Source organism: Eleutherodactylus coqui, chromosome 4 (assembly GCF_035609145.1).
Source record: "Eleutherodactylus coqui strain aEleCoq1 chromosome 4, aEleCoq1.hap1, whole genome shotgun sequence".
NCBI classification, from domain to species: Eukaryota; Metazoa; Chordata; class Amphibia; order Anura; family Eleutherodactylidae; genus Eleutherodactylus; species Eleutherodactylus coqui.
Genome location: NC_089840.1, coordinates 227853601 through 227870729, shown reverse-complemented (window position 1 = coordinate 227870729; position 17129 = coordinate 227853601). Strand labels below are relative to the sequence as shown.

At 41.8% G+C, this 17129-nt stretch overlaps 1 protein-coding gene across 2 annotated transcripts in view; it reads right to left on the bottom strand.

The window, feature by feature from the left end:
- Positions 1-3137: 3137 nt before the first annotated feature.
- CABCOCO1 (ciliary associated calcium binding coiled-coil 1) overlaps positions 3138-17129 on the bottom strand; it is a 114590-nt gene continuing 100598 nt past the window's right edge. For both annotated transcript variants that reach the window (XM_066598809.1, XM_066598808.1), the window contains one exon: positions 3138-3459. In XM_066598809.1, the coding sequence (XP_066454906.1) occupies positions 3394-3459 (66 nt within the window). In that variant the 3' untranslated portion in view covers positions 3138-3393. The remainder of the gene's footprint in view (positions 3460-17129) is intronic.

The window sequence follows — 17129 nt, the reverse complement described above, 5'->3', positions numbered from 1 at the left end:
CAGCAAAGCAATTAAATGTTTTATTCACCATGGTAATTTAACCTTCAGCATTGCAATGTAAAATTGAAAGTGTTCTCCAATTAATGCATGCTAAAAATATATAGCTCATTAAACGCAGCATACTGAAATAGGTTACGAAATATATACATACTTTACAAGCAGAAAATGTGTATGTGTGAAAGGGGAACTGTTGTTTAGCAACTGAAAGCTATGGGTTTGTAAGAACTGCATATAATAGCATGGCTCATAGACTGGATCCTTAACACATATAGTGTGCAACGTGTAAATTAATTAAGTATCATAATACTTAAAGTCAGGCTCTGCCCTGAGATTCTTTGTCTAAACAGGTTCAAAATTCTGATTTGTAGGCATATCATATAAGAAAATTACCCACTGGGCTTACTCAGCCTAATTACTTTGTCCCTACATGATTCTAAAACGTAATTTTAATTAGCACAATTAACATATACCCACATATAATCATGAAAATTGTTTTGTTTGCTTGATTTGTAGACACCGACTTAAAGAGAGTGTCCGGGTCATTTTTTTAAAAAATTAGTATACCGCATGGCAAAATCTAATAACAAATCCTAATGTACAGATTGAATTATAGCTCTGGTCTCCCCTCTGACACTGTAAATACAGGCTGCAGTCAGTGATTGGCTGCAGCAATCTGTGACGTCGTGTTCAAAGTAGCTCTACAGCCTGTAAAAAGACCTGCATAGAGTATGAAGATGTCGCGCTGGACATGTTAGGATCCGGATAGGTGAGTATAGGGCCTTTTATTGTGTTTTACCCATCGGGTGCACTAATTTTTAACAAATTATAAGTCAGACAACTCCTATTTAAAAGATAGGTACTTGCAGCAGCCACTAGAGGGAGCAGTACACAGTAGGCTCTTCAGCTCCCCCAAGTGGTGGCTACAGTTACTCAGCATATGGTTTTTTAAATTGGTCTTTGCAGAGGATTTCTATTAGAGAATGAATCTTCAATTTCTACACATTTAGAAATTAATCAGCACCGAATTTTGGACCTAACAATAACATGGTGGTTAAAAGGTGGATATTCACTTTTAAAGGTTTTCTGAGATTAAGGCCTTTAAAACACTTGGGCGCAACTCGCATTGGACAGCTGTTCGTATGCTGCCCAGTTCATGAACAGCAGCATATTGACATGCATTAGCATGTCTTATTTCCCATCCGTAATACGGACAAGAATAGGACATGAGATGAGTTTTTTGATCCATGAAAAAAAAAGTCAGCGTGCACGCCCTCATAGCCCTAAAATGGAGCAAGGCACATGCTTCTTCATAAATTTGGTAGATATTTGGCCAATACATGCACCAAAATACAAATGTGTGCCAGCTATCAGCGGATGTAGATTTGCGCATTAATTTGTGTGTAAATTATAGTACATTTTCTGAACAGTAGGAGTCAATACACGCTCCGATAATCCACCCCCCCCCCACACACACTTTTTCAGGAAAAGTAGCACGTGACACAAAAAGGAAAAACTGTCACAAATTTTTGTGCAAAACAGATGTACACCAAAATTTTTGACTTTTTTTTCACTAGAATTCTGGCACAGATGCCTGAAGAAATTCCTCCCATTGTGTCTGGGAGACAATAGGTTTGCTGGTTTGAAGCCATACCCTTTCTGACCCACATGAAAAGCCTCTCACTTTGCCAAGCCAGCAAACCTACTGCACACTGATGAAAGGCAAATATCCTGAAACGGCTACCTGTGTATGGTTTATCTTTTCATTCTGGATTGGCTTATATTCGCAGTCATTCTTACAAGGCTTGTTAAAAGGTCTGACATTGACTTACAGTATGGCTATCATCTAATAGGTGGCACTGCAGAGGCATTGTTCTATCTTCCCATTTTCATAAATTTCCTAGAGGAGCATGGATGGCCTTCTACATCTCCTCAATAGGTGCATTTCCTAAGGAGAAACCTTACCCTTCCTGATACACATCAAAGCCCTATCACCTAGTCAAGCCGGCAACCTACTGCTCACTGATGAGGGACAAATATCCCAAAACAGCTGTCTGTACATAGTTTATCTTCTACTTCTGGAGAAAAATCTGGCTTTGCCTTATATTTCCAGTCATTGTTACAAGACTTGTTAAAAGGTCTAACTTTGATTTGCCGGAATGCTGCCTTCCAATAGGTGACGCTGTTCCATCTTGCCATTTGTATAACAATTCTGAAGCATCTTAAAAGATTTCTTAAAACTGTAAACTTTTTAATTCTTCCTAAAATGTGTGAATAAATTGACAAGTGCTACCAGTTGGGGGCTGTGTCCCTGCACACTCTACCAGTGTCCAATCAGTGCTGACTATGCAGAGACACAACCATTTATTAAGCAGAATGTTAACACCCAGTTGTCAGTTTATTAAAAGGGTTGTCTGAGTTGTCCCCATGCAGTAAAATAACTAACTGGCATATACCCACCTCTCCTGGCTCTCTGCTGAGTCATGTGCCACTGCTAGTTCCTCTGCTCCCATTGTTTGTTTACAGGCTGAGGTCCCACCTGTTTATGGGCTGTCACAGGCTTCAGCAGCCAATGACAGAGCTCAACAACCAATCAATGGTCACAGCATCCTGTGTCATCCCGCAAACAGACTTTGAACATGACAGAGGGGAGACCTGGAGCGGCAGTGCAGGACACACCTGGGAGCTGGGAGAGCTGAATATATGCCGGTTATGTTACTACATGGAGAAATAGGGTTTTAACATAAAAAACAGCTTGGGCAACCCCACAGCTCCGATGTCGGAAGACGTCCGGCAGGGTATTCTTACTGTATATTACTGGCCACTCTGTTGTTGAGGGCCTCTCCAACATGTCCCATACTGCAGTATTGGCTCTAGCCAGCAGAGGGCGCCATTGTTTAATGGCAGAAAGAGAAAGCCCCCTAGGAAACCCTGAATCCAAAATTGGATTGCAAAGGGTTAATATTCAGAAGGAATAACAGAGGAACAGCACAACACAGAGTTATGAGCAACGACGCTTCAGAATTTTTATAACAAGGGAAATCAAATATTAAATAAAACAGACCTATCAGGAGTAATTGTTCCTTCTTTTTTAAGGATGGAAAATGCTAAGTAAGCGCTATAGATGAAAAGTTGAGAAGTCTGGTATAAAGCGATGTGTTTATTTTTTGATCTTAACATTATACAGGTTACATTTATTTGACTTTTCTCTTTTTTGTAATTATTTATAGACATTTGCATTAGTCAGCATACATACATAAATTACCCAATACTAATGCAGTCGAAGACAGCTGCGGTTGCCTGAAGAGGGTTTGCATGCAAAACAACTTTTTTTTTTCCATTTGTGATACTGTGATTTCTGAAGTTCCAGCCAGCTTGCTGAGAATGTCACGACTTTTACAGGTTTTCTATTTTTGAAGTGAAGGCCTCTTCCTGAACCCTTAACTTTTCATTTATCTCAGCCTGCAGAGAGAATGAAAAAGGATTTAGGGAAAAGCTGCCCTCCGCTGTACTTTGTCTTTGTAGGTCTGACATATCCATCTAGCCTTTACATTGAGATTACACTTCACATGCCTTCCTGTTTTACAGACGTTACAAAATAGCAGCCTGCTTTCATGTGATAACCGTTATCATATTAGTGGACATAATAGGGATAACATTTGTATTACGGCATATGGTCTACTCTATAATATCTGTTAGGGGAAAATTCTAATTTAAATCAATATTCAAAATCTGGCTAATGGTCAAATATTTTTGAAATTGGTCACGTAAGTATAAAATTAGGTTTTACCTAAGCTTCCATTTCTTACTTTCAGAATTTAAAAAAAATGTAGCTTGTTCTCCGTAAGACCTGCAATCTCCCATCTTCCTATGCTGTATATCTTCCAGGTGACTGGGTCAATTCTTGTAGGTTCTTTGAAGCTGAAAGGTACAAGGTGAATATGAACTTATACAGAGTCCTTTGGATGTGGTGGAATCAGTATAAATCCATCTTTACCTTGCACCATCTAGTCATGATAATTAGCCACTCAAATTCTTACATTTTCCATAAGAGCACAGGGCACCATTAATCGAGAAGGAAATTTTTTATGGATTAAAAGAAATAAAGAATGCTGCCAGGATAGGATGTAGTTTTTCTTAGAAGACACTGGTGAAGAAATGGCACATATATAACAGATAGCCTTTCACTGTATAACAGATATGTAAAGTAATGGGTGGAGAGCCACTGTGTCACTGCCTGCTTTGACTTTGGGCGAATCTTGAGGGTATCTCCAATAGGTCTCTGAACTTCACCCATTAACACAATTTTTTTAGGGATCTGGTCTTCGTAGCAGGAGTAGTTTCAATTGAGTGAAGTTGACCCAGATTGGTAAAAAGGAACCAGACCATGGTACCTGGTCAGGGTCAGGATAGGAAAGAACTGAAGAACTGAGGCAGAGGGTCAAAACTAGAAAGCAAGCAGGATTCAGAAGAACCTTCATTGAAACACTAGGAACCGTTTGTTCTGGCACCTTCCAGTGGGGAAGGATGACTTAAACAACCTAGGATGGGCTGGAACAGGCTGGAGACAGAAAAGCTGGATGCACATGCTAGGCCTTGAAGAGGTGGGTGGAGTGCACACACCTACAGGTCAAGGCATCAACAGGAGGGATGATGTGGCACCAGCTGCACAGCCAACAGGGATACTGGCAGCAAGCAGCGGAAAAGGGAGGTTAATGGTGGCCGTGTTAGTTGTGGCTGATGGCCATGACAAGACTACACTACAGGATGATTGAACAAAGCAAGTGCTAGACAGTGTAGGGATGGTTAATAAAGGGTAGATAACAGGATGTAATTAAATTTATGATTGTCCATCCCACAACTATGAGTTGGGCATATGGTAAAACCCCTAACGTGGGCACCAAGAGAGCTCATCTCTGTTTTACACCTTTGCGTCTGTAGGGAATTTAGAACTCCATGAAATGGATAGAGTTCGGACTTCCTGTACTCTATATTATTAAATAATTTATTTTACATGTTGGATTCAGTCCTGAAAACGGATTTGTACATATCATACATTTAATTTCATATTACATTTATAAATAATGGAGCAGATGTTCACCTTCTCACGCATGGTGTTCCCATAATTTTTAATATTTGCTTCAATTGTCCCTTTAACGCGATAAGCATCAAGTTAATGTTTGCTAAATCCGTAGGTAAGGATTATGACTAGCTTGTTCTCCTGGGGACCACAAAATGTATACAGCAGTTCTGCCAATGGAAGTTTGACTACTTTTCCAACTTTTTCTTTTACTAAAAAACCAGCAACACTTGGAGTGTATTCATAATAGACTCGACAAGGCAATAGTGCTCAGTATTTTTAGTACAGTACCCTATTCTTCTGTTCCATCACATAATCTTGGCTGCGTGGCTGCTAAACCAGAGGGGAGGGGGAGACTGTTAACAGTGGAATGGTAGTGAGTACTATGAAATGAGAAATAATATTAAAATAATAGCTTTTATGGATTGGGTTGAGCAATCTTTTCAGAATAGTTTTACAGGGACGTAGCCTCCAACTGTACTATTTAAAGGGAACCTGTCATCAAGTTTTTACAATGCAATCTAGGATAAACCTTTACCAGTGCTGCTAATGAGATGTCCTGTTTGCTAATTAGTTTTTCAATATGTGCCCCACTACCTTTACAATCTGCTTTTGAAGTTTTCTCGCGCTTTATTAAAAGGAGTTAAAGAGAGTCAGATTTTTCGCTCAGCGCCGCCCCAGCCAAGTCCCTGTTCTTGATTGCCATGCATATTGATTTCTCCTCCTCGCTGCAATCCCACACAGGCGCCATAGCACACGCTGCACATGCCTGCACACCATGGCTTTCCCTTATTTGCTGAGACTTTAGCGGAATACTGCGCATGCGCATTGAGAATCATTAGTCCCACAGTCATTTGACCTTGGACACATTAGGAGTAATGATACTGAAGGTGCATGCGCAGTACAGTGTGGAAGTTACAGCTAGTAAAGGCAAGCTAAGGGCAAAGGGCATGGTTAGCTATGGCGCCTGTACAGGATTACAGCGAAGAAGAGAAGTAAGTATGCATGCCAACCAAGAACAGGGGCATGCCTGGCACTGCGCTGAGGGAAAACCTGACTCTTTTCTGAAAAATCTGAACATTTTCAGCTCATTAGAATACAGTCTGGGAAAGAAGCAGATTGTAAAGGTACCGGGGCAGGTATTACATAATTAAATAGTAATAAGCAAATCTCATTAGCAGAACTATTATAGGTTTATAGTGGATTGCATTATCAAAACATGAAGACAGGTTCCCTTTAAGCAACATAGAATTATAATTTTTTTTGCTTTTACCTTTCAAATTAGGTGATACAATCTGCATTTCTCTGTGCAACTCAATGTCTAAAAACAGTTGACAGAAGGGATCACAAGCAAGAAAAAAAGGCAAACTCAATCAAAGGTCATGTTAGGACCTGAAGGACACCAGCTGAATGTCTTCATATACTGTAGATGGCGTCTAGTGACCAGTAGTGTGACGTATAGAGAAAGTCCTCTTATATGGCTGCCATAGGCAGCATTATTGTAGGGGTACTGTGGCATTAACTGTAACACTGGCATTGATCTTGCTGGCAATTAGCTTCTAAGACTTTTATGGGTTGTCTTTTGCCCCTTTTTTTTTTTTTAAAGTGAGCGACTACTAAGAAAATAATAAAAAAGCCCACGGTTGACTCACCTGTTACGTCCAATCATTGACCTCAATGATGGTACTGCTGAGAACAGTAATTGGTGGCATGTGAACAGCTATGCCCAGAAGTTAATAAAGTCTGGGGGGGACCAGAGCGGCAGGGGAAACAAAACAAGTGAGCATAGGTCCTTTATTATTTTCTAAGCAGTCACTGACTTTAAAAACTATTTAAAAAATTAACTGCTGGAAAACTCCTTTAATGAAAAATAGGTAGCAGCCTTTCCCCAACTTTAAATTAAAGTTATACTACTGATATTCTCTTATTAAGTAGAAAGACCATTGAGACAATTCATTCACCAGTTACCAGGTGCAATTGCAACCTCTGTGAATCCATATGAAAATGCACACCTCATATCACTGATCAAGAATACTTTTTACAATTATGTGACAGGACCTAGATAATGCATACAGTGATAAGTCATATTCAAAATCATCCATAAGTTGAAAATGGTTGCCGGCATTAAAAAAATGACTGTACCTATCAATTCCTGATTAAATTTTACACTTAAATCATCTATCCCATGATCCCCTTTTCATTGAAGTTTCTTGGGCTGAATCATAAAATCGTAGAGTTGGAAGGGACCTCCAGGGTTATCGGGTTCAACCCCCTGCTCAGTGCAGGATTCACTAAATCATTCCAACCTCTGTTTGAAGACTTCCACTTAAGGAGAACTCAACACCTCCCGTGACAACCTGTTCCACTCCTTCCTCAACCTCAGGCCTCATGTTCACGGGGAAATATCCGCAGCGGATCACCCGCACGCGTGACCCGCACCCATAGGGATGCATTGGACACCCTCAGTTAATTAAATACCTGCGGATGTCATTTTTCCCTGAGGCGCGGATTGCATGTGCGGGAAAACACCCGCAGCATGCTCCATTTTAGTGCAGGTCCCCCGCGCAGACGGCTACTGCGGCTTCTATTGAAGCCTATGGAAGCCATCCGGTCCCACGGCACATCTGCAGCTGTATTTCTGCTATGCTGCGGGAAAGCAGGCATGTGTACACTGCCGGCCTGCCAAACACATCCGCCGGGCCGAAGAAAGAAGATCCGGCCGCGACGGAGGGGAGATCCACAACGTCTGGACAGTAAAGTATTTCTGATTTTGTGGCCTCATGTCTGCAGGAAAGGAGGGACCCGCAACTGGATTTTGAATGGAGAATCCATGCGGGCCCGAATTTCCCCGTGGACATGAATAGAGTTGAGCGAACATGCTAGTCCGAGCTTGATGCTCGTTCGCGTATTAGCATACTCGATGGTGCTCGTTACTAGCGCGAGTACCACGCCCTGTTCGACCCCTCCCCGCATCACCACTTTCTGCTGTGACGTGTTAGTCCACAGCAGTATGTGGCTGGCTGGGGAAGAGAGAGGGAGAGGGAGGGAGAGGGAGGGAGAGGGAGGGAGAGGGAGGGAGAGGGGGAGAGGGAGTGCATTGCAAAAATGCTCGGGTCTCCCATTGACTTCAATGGGGTTTGTTACTTGAATAGAGCTCTCGAATATTGCGAAAAGCTCAACTCGAGTAATGAGCACCCCAGCATTTTGGTGCTCGCTCATCTCTAGACATGAGGCCTAACTGTCAGAAAGTTAATATCTAATCTGTGTCTCCTCCCTTTCAGTTTCATCTCATTGCTTCTAGTCTTTCCTTGTACAAATGAGAATAGGGCTGATCCCTCTGCAGTGTGACAGCCCTTCAGATATTTGTAGACTGCTATTAAGTCTCCTCTCAGCCTTCTTTTTTGCAAGCTAAACACTCCCATCTAAAATGGCTGCCTCCAAATGGCTGACAGGAACCACTGTAATGCCAAAAAGTTTTACCCCTCCACCTATCTAAGTGTTCTACAAAGTTTCCTATTCGTCTATCTTTTCATCCAAGAGACAGTCCAGGTAGTCTTGACTTTTGAATCGCCTTGTACAGAGTGACATTGTAATGGGGTTAATATACACAGTGGTGTCACAGTATAGGGATATACAGTAATATCTGTACACATTGTTAATAAAGATAATGCTATCACAGTACATAGGTAATGGCCAAAGTGAAGTAACAACAAATTAATAATACAGTGATAACACAGTACAAGAATTGTGCACCCAGTGATGTAACAAATCAGTAATAATAAACATATAATTTCAGACGGCATAGAGTAAAAAAGGGTTAATTCACATAGTGATGTCACAGAATAAGAATAATGTACACAGTGATGTCACCAAACAGGGATAAAAATGTAAGTGATGTCATAGCTGATGACAAAGGACCACACTGATGTGAACATGCAAGGATAATAAACACTGCCTCATAATACAAGAATAAGGTTGATTTGGTATTTGTGCTGATACCTCCATTTTGACGCTTTGTGGCAAATCTGCCACAAAATACCCAGAAAAATACAGCTGTATGTAGCACTTTTTCCTCAGGTAAAATGCAAAGCAGCTGAGCAGAATTTATAGTCAATGGGGTCTATTCAGCACTGTTCAGTTTTGTCATAAGATGGACCCGTTCGGCCAGGGAATTCCCCTTTCCTGCACCTCGAATGGAGCAGGAAAACTGAATCCCCAACGCCGATGTGAAAGCAGCCTAATTCGTAGAGTGATATCACAGAACAGGCATAATTAAACGGGATGTCCACTTTCGGCAATCTCTTTTTGCTAGAAGGGTGTCCTAACGATAATCTTTTCACAGAGTGTTTGGCTGCTGTGATGCCAAAGAAACAGCTGTAATCTACAGGGACACCCAGCAGTCACGACGCTTTTAGACAAAATGACTATCGTTCAAAAAAATCGTTCAAATGAGTGAAAGTGAACGTTAATCATTCAGTCAAAACGCGCACCAATGACTGAACGACAAATAATAATTATTCACTTTGCGCTCGTTCATTTTATGCAGGCATAAAAATCATTGTTGGCTCATTCACTTATCGTTTGGTTTAAACAGTACTTATTCAGTCGTTCTCATTCACTTATACAGTGAATGTGAAAGACTGAACGATTCTCGTTTGAAAGCGCCAATGATGTATCTGCCTGTCAAAACAGGCTGCATGAGAGTAAACGAGCCAGCGGTGACGTCACTTGCTTATTCAAACGATAAATTGGCTAGTCTAAAAGGACCCTAAGGGTTCAGTCAGACGGGCGTTTTTGTGTACGCATGTTAGGCGTGATTGCGATTCGCATCTATAAGAACCAATGCTTTCCAATGAAAGCGGTCACATGTGCGTTTTTTTACATGCAAATAAAATTCGTACCTGCAAGAGATAGGACATGTAAGTTCCAATGCATCGGTCACGTGATCTTTTTTTTGACACGCGTCGTTCAATTTTTTTTATGTGCCTGCACCTATAATGTGTGGAAAATTTGCTTGTCTGACTGAGCTTTTAAGGTCCTTTTACACACAAAGATAATTTTTCAAACAAATTAAAGATTTAGTGATCTATTTGCATAAAATGTTAATGGCCATTAACACTTTATCATCTTCATTTGCATGTAAAAGAACCTCTTTGAGCTGTTTGCAGAGCCCAGTGTATGTTTAAACATACACCCAGCTGTGCAAACAGCTGCTAACACATTCCATTGTTCTCCTCACGACTAGTATAAACACGATAAGAACATCCTGCAGTCTTTTGAAAGATGAACGAAATGCATTCCAATGCAATGTATTTGCTCAGTCTTTCAGCGGCTGAATGATGGATTTTAAGCAAACCAAAATCCATCATTCAAACGAAAAGTGCGTGATGCCCACATTTACAAGTAATGATCGCTCATTTTCTGCCATTTGAACAAATTTTGATCAATAATCGTTGCGTGTAAAAGGGCCCTTAGTCTTAAATTATCCTGCAGTACTACCACAAAGAAAAGAAAGCATTACAAAGTGCTAATTCAAATACAAGGGCAGTGTATATAATACATGGATATACTTGGCACTCCAGAGCCGGAGATGCTATTTATTGATCATGGACCTCCACCTCCATTAACTCAGATTTCCCTAATAAGATATTTGAAAATGTTTATTTTGTAAACCATTGCAGACTCTATGGTGTTATATTATGTCCGCAGCTGAAACGACTATATTTGCTCTTTAACGTCTACTATTATGTTGCACTGTGGCTGGGCTAATTATATGGCTTCTACAGCGAACACCATTATACTGGCACAATGATGGATACTATTATTCGGGCAATTCTTTAGACTGTAAAACTCTAAAAATATCTCAGGATTCAGTAACGGTGTGTTCTACATATTCGTAATGGTGGGGGTCAGTATTTGCAACAAGACTCTTATTTTGTTCTGACTAAAGTCACAAATACTTTTTGGCAATCAACGCTGTCTGTTCTAAAGAAAACAGAACTACACCCCTTAAGTTCCTATATCTAGTAAAAACATGAACTAATCTACTCTTCGGCTTTACAAAATGCCACAGTCCCGTTTGCACACTTCCTTACAATAACTAGAGAAAGCTTGGTTATATATCAAAGTCAATGTTCAGACAAGCTAACAAGTTATTCATGAGATAAATCGGCTTCCTGTAGTGAGAGTTGAATACATTTGTGTGTAACATGAAACCACAGTTTATCTGATACTCTATTGTTTAATGTTCGGAGATGGATGTTCTTTCATAGTATACTCAGCATTACAGTAGATTATCTGTAATCTGTGATTACATGATACTTACCATACTACCTTTGGTAAGGGCACATCAAAAAACTTCTTAGGCTTTACCCTAAGTATGCCCTAAAGTTGGCCATACATTTTACATCATTTGTTCTGAAGGGAGATGAGGTGTCTGGCAGCGACTTACTTTTCTCTCCCCAATGAAAACACATGCAGGTTCATTCGAGACGAGTATCGAGGCCTGGTGGAATAGGGGTCGTCAAAAGAGTATTCTGCAAGAGCTATCCCATCTGCCCCCCCCCACCCCCCCACACACACAGCTTGGCTGAGCCTGCATGTGTTTTCATTGGAGAGAGAAAAGTAAGCCACTGCCAGATACCTCTGGTGGTTCCTCATCTTCCTAGATTGGGCATGTTGAAATTTAACATGTCCAACTCATCTTTCTTTTGAAACTGGCTTTCGTGGAATAGTTGGAACACCACCAAATTGGACATCCAGTTGGAGTCCTGCCAGATGGTGAGAAAGTACAGGCTCATAAAATGGAAGAATCTGTCTCAAAATGGCCGCTAGATACAAAATGGAGTATTATAAGATGTAAATAAGCTTGTGTGTAGTGAAACAATTATTCAAGCAGAAATAGCTTTAGAGCAGTATGTTCGGTACAATGTGTAATGATGTGTCTCTCTCTGTTCTTTTTCATGAGAACCAAGTCTGGACAACAGTTCTTATCAGGAAAAGTCCTCCCACACCTGCGGAGAAACTTGGACAAGGGAATTGACTGTACTACAGCGAGTTGAATAACAAAGGGAGGACAAGGGAGGACGAGATAACGCTGAAGCTTGAGAACATAAATATATTCTCACTAAACAGTGCATGATTCTAATGTTTTTTCTAACCCAATGAGATTAACCCCCGTGACTAATGACGTATTCATTTTCTGTATTAGAACTATAGTCAGTCAATAAACTTTTCAGTGTGTACGCGCCTTAAGCAGAGTGGGCTGTATATACTTGCCGCGGCCCATCTCTACATATCTGTGAGAGCTAATTACTATGAATCAGATAGTTTTTGGCCTCTCTGATGCATCCAGGTATGAACTGATTTGGAACCCAAGACTTGAAAGGTTAATGTGACCGGTCATGTGTAACGGTCCTTAACAGTGGTATGGCCAACATTCACCTAATGTGTATAGCCACCTTAACAGCTATGTGAACATGTACAGGCAGTAATGCATAGGAATAAAAAAAATGAGAAGAAAACGTCCCCTTGGGGGACAGATAAGTTATAGTCAGCCCTGCCAATAAAATTACCCAGGACTGATGGCTTTAAGGGATAGTCCCTGGGCCTCCACAGCCGACCTATACTAATTCTTATTAGGACATACTTGAGGTATGCCCTTAAAGCTGCCTAGGCATTTTACTTGCACAGGCAGACAAGCCTCATTTACACAGTTTTTGTACACACTTTTGGATTCTGTTTAGGGGTTTCATAACAGGTGCCAAGGTGGCATTGTAACGGCACCCAATTAGCCAAATGGACACCACTCTTCTGTCCATTTGACAAGGGTTCTGTTGGTTTTTGGTATATTTGTGAAAGGCTCCATTTGGGCATTGTGTCATAACGCCGTTTTCAGCAGCTGTGACAGATCCCCAAGACGGAATCCCACAGCATGTAAAACAACATTGTGTGAATGCTTTATTATACATTAGAATACATAGATATCTGACTGCATTCTAATAAAAAAATTGAAAAGTAAGAGTGCCTAGTGGGACAAAAAAAAAGTTTTTTTCATAAAATCAGTTAAAAATGTATAAAAAATAAGGTATAAACAATATCACAAGCAAATAAACACTTTTTTTATTAAACAAAAGTCATAACATAACATACAAATATTTATTATACAGCTCTTTAATCCTAACAACCTATATAATAATTTTAAAGCTCCTGTGGAACTATGGAAAAAAAAAACCCTGCAAAAAACAATAGTGAAATGTAATTGTTTTGGGGAATTCGGATTTTAAAATATGACGTACCGGTACATTACAGGCTAAATTATATGCACTAAAAATACACAAAAAAATGCAAAAAGTAAGACCTCACACAGCAATACCAGCAAAAAAAATTCTATGGCTTTAGTAATGCAGGGAGGCGAAAAATGCTGTTCTCAAAGCCTGTTCTCAATGAACTGTGTCTTCAAGGGGTTAATAGCCACTATGAAGATCACATGAGCCAGCAGGATTTCTTACAAATACATTGTAAATATAGATTGTGGAGATTGTGATGGCTATGTCTGCCATTCCTATAGAGAACGTTCTACAGTCCCGAGCATTTGGATGTGAGTTAGGTGTTCCCCTGAGATGCACTTTTCAAATGCGTTTTCCAAGGCTAGTCTGCACTTTACAACCATATAAACAGATCCAGATCTAATTTATTTTCCAGACCAAATTGCTGCAAGCAATTGTATTTCTAGACTATATAACCTGCATCTGCTTTGAATTGTAAAAACATTAATACAACAATTTCCCCGTGAAACGCAAACATGCCCTTTTTTTCTTAGTAAAGACTAACTTAAATGTTCTGTAACTACTATGTAAAGTGCACTTTGTGCGGGGTTTTCAAGGGTAATAAAGGATAATAAACATGAAATGTACTTCATGAAGCATGGGTCAGTCTGAAGTTACCTCCATCTATTTCATGTTGGATCTTCTTGTGACTAAGGCCTTAGTCAGACGGGCGTTGTTTTGCCCGATTTGCGCATGCGCATGCGTCCGGCGATTTTTTAAAACCGTTGCTTTGCAATGGTATCGGACACATGAGCGCTTTTTATGTGCTCGTCCGATAAATTATAGAACAGAAATCGCAGATCGCACCTATCTGCGATCTGCGATTCCTGTTCTCTTCTCTATATGCGCTCAATGGGGCCGGCGGCAGCAGCGCCGACCCCATTAAGAACATATAGAAGACAAATCATTCTTCTCTGCCACAGCTGTAACAGCTGTGGCAGAGAAGAACGATGTTTGCCCATTGAATTCAATGGAGCCGGCAATACAGCCGGCTCCATTGAAAGCAATGGGCTGCCGGCGAGCGCGGGATGAATTGTCGGGAAGGGCTTAAATATATAAGCCCTTCCCTGCAATTCATCCAGAAATGTGTTAAAATAAAAAATATATATATACTTACCTTGTCCCGGCAGCCGGAGTTCAGCGCGGCCAGCCTGCAGTGGGTGTGAGTCAGACCTGTCCCCTGATTGGCTCAGCGCTGAGCCACTCAGAAGCAGGTCTCACTCACACCCATTCATGAATTCATGAATGGGTGTGAGTGAGTCCTGCCTCTGATTGGCTCAGGCTGAGCCAATCAGGGGGCAGGTCTGACTCACACCCCCTACACACCCACTGCAGGCCGGCCGTGCTGAACTCTGGCTTCCGGGACAAGGTAAGTATATATATATATTTTTTATTTTAACACTTTTCTGGATGAATTGCAGGGAAGGGCTTATATATTTAAGCCTTTCCCGACAATTCATCCTACACTCGCCCGCAGCGCATTGCTTTCAATGGAGCCGGCTGTATTGCCGGCTCCATTGAATGCAATGCGCTGGACAGCTCCGGCCCGTTTCTAATGAAACGCGGCTAGGAGCAGATTTTTGGGCGATTTTCGGGCACCGGTCACGCGATTTGCGGATGCGCATCAGTCATGCGATCCGCAAATCGCGCGAAAAAACGCCCGTCTGACTAAGGCCTAAAACTACATTTTATTATATTAAAGATCCTATCATCTGACATCCACAGACCCAGAATTAATGGCTTATTCACACGTCAGTATATCGGCCGGGTTTTCATGCCCGGCCGATATATGGTGTCTCTCTCTGCAGGGGGAGGAGGCGGGCCGGGAGCAGTGCACTGAGCTCCCGCCACCTACCCACTGTTTGCAATGGGGGGGGCGGGACGGGGGCAGAGCTAAGTTCCGCCCCCTCCCATTGCAAACAGTGGCGAGGGGTGGAGAGGGGGCGGGAGCTATGTGCACTGCTCCCGGCCTGCCTCCTCCCCCTGCAGAAAAGGACACCGTATATCAGCCGGGCGTGGAAACTCGGCCGATATACGGACGTGTAAATAAGCCATAAGGTCGTATTTACACAGGCCCTCACGAGTTGATCCCAATACTCTCGGCACAACTCGGTCCCAATCTCGTGCCATGAAAGTGAGGCATGCAGCGATTGTTCAATCTCGGACCGTGGGTCAGAGTGAAAAATTGCTCATATAAGAGAACCCATTCAAATGAATGGTTTCATTTTCCGTGTGAGTTCTGTGTCGGACAGGACAGCACTTGTTCAACTGCCGCGTAAATACAGCCTTTAGGCAGCATTCGCACTGCGTTTTTCAGTACACTGAGCGATTAGATTTGGGGTTTCCATTACAAATGAAGAAAAAAGTACAGTGATAGAACCTCCGAATGGAACCATTCACTTTGGTGTTCGTCTCACAAGGCTTCTGCTAGTTTCCATTTTATTTGGAGTACAGAATAGTAGTCAGCTACATTGTTCTATACGCCAAATAAAACAGAAACAAGCTAAAACCTTGTAAAATGGACGGTGACTACTGTTTTTTATACGTTTTATCACTTTTGCAGCTCTTTTTATCAGTGGAGCCCATTTGGTTCCAACAACAGGTATTTGCTATTTGGTCTTTGGATCCCTGTGAGTCATGCACCACCCAATAATCCCTGCACTAAACATAACGAGAGAATATGTGATCACAAGCGTTCCATGACAAATATCTCCCCATATCTTAGCTTCGTAGACATCTATGGGTGTGACACGAGGGTAACAGAATACTGGAGTTTAGTCTGGTCATTTCAAAAATTTCAAGTCTTAACCCTTTGCAATCCAATTTTGGATTCAGGGTTTTTCCTAGGGGGCTTTCTCTTTCTGCCATTATACAATGGTGCCATCTGCTGGCTAGAGCCAGTACTGTGGTATGGGACATGCTGGAGAGGCCCCCGACAATAGAGCAGCCGGTAATATACAGTAAGAATACCCTGCCAGACGTCTTCTAACATCAAAGCTGTACAACCTTCAATCAGAATGTCTTCAGACGTCAGACAGTGGACTGGAAAGGGTTAAATAGAAAGGGAGTACTTTTCATCAAATTCAAAACCAGTAAGTGGGGCATTTTACTTAAATTGGTTACCCTACCAAAATTATTTATACGCTACAGATGTAGTGATTGTTAACATGACCCGATTTACAGCACTGTAGTACATTGCAGTTAAGTTTTAAAGGGGTTGTCCCGCGGCAGCAAGTGGGGTTATACACTTCTGTATGGCCATATTAATGCACTTTGTAATGTACATTGTGCATTAATTATGAGCCATACAGAAGTTATCAAAAGTTTTTCACTTACCTGCTCCGTTGCTGGCGTCCTCGTCTCCATGGTTGCCGTCTAATTTTTGCCGTCTAATGGCCAAATTAGACGCGCTTGCGCAGTCCGGGTCCTCTTATCTTCTCAATGGGGCTCCGTGTAGCTCCGCCCCGTCACGTGCCGATTCCAGCCAATCAGGAGGCTGGAATCGGCAATGGACCGCACAGAAGCCCTGCGGTCCACGGAGGGAGAAGATGCCGGCGGCCATCTTCACCGGGTAAGTAAGAAGTCACCGGAGCGCGGGGATTAAGGTAAGCGCTGTCCGGTGATCTTTTTTAACCCCTGCATCGGGGTTGTCTCGCGCCGAACAGGGGGGGGGGGGGGGGGTTGAAAAAAAAACAAACCCCGTTTCGGCGCGGGACAACCCCTTT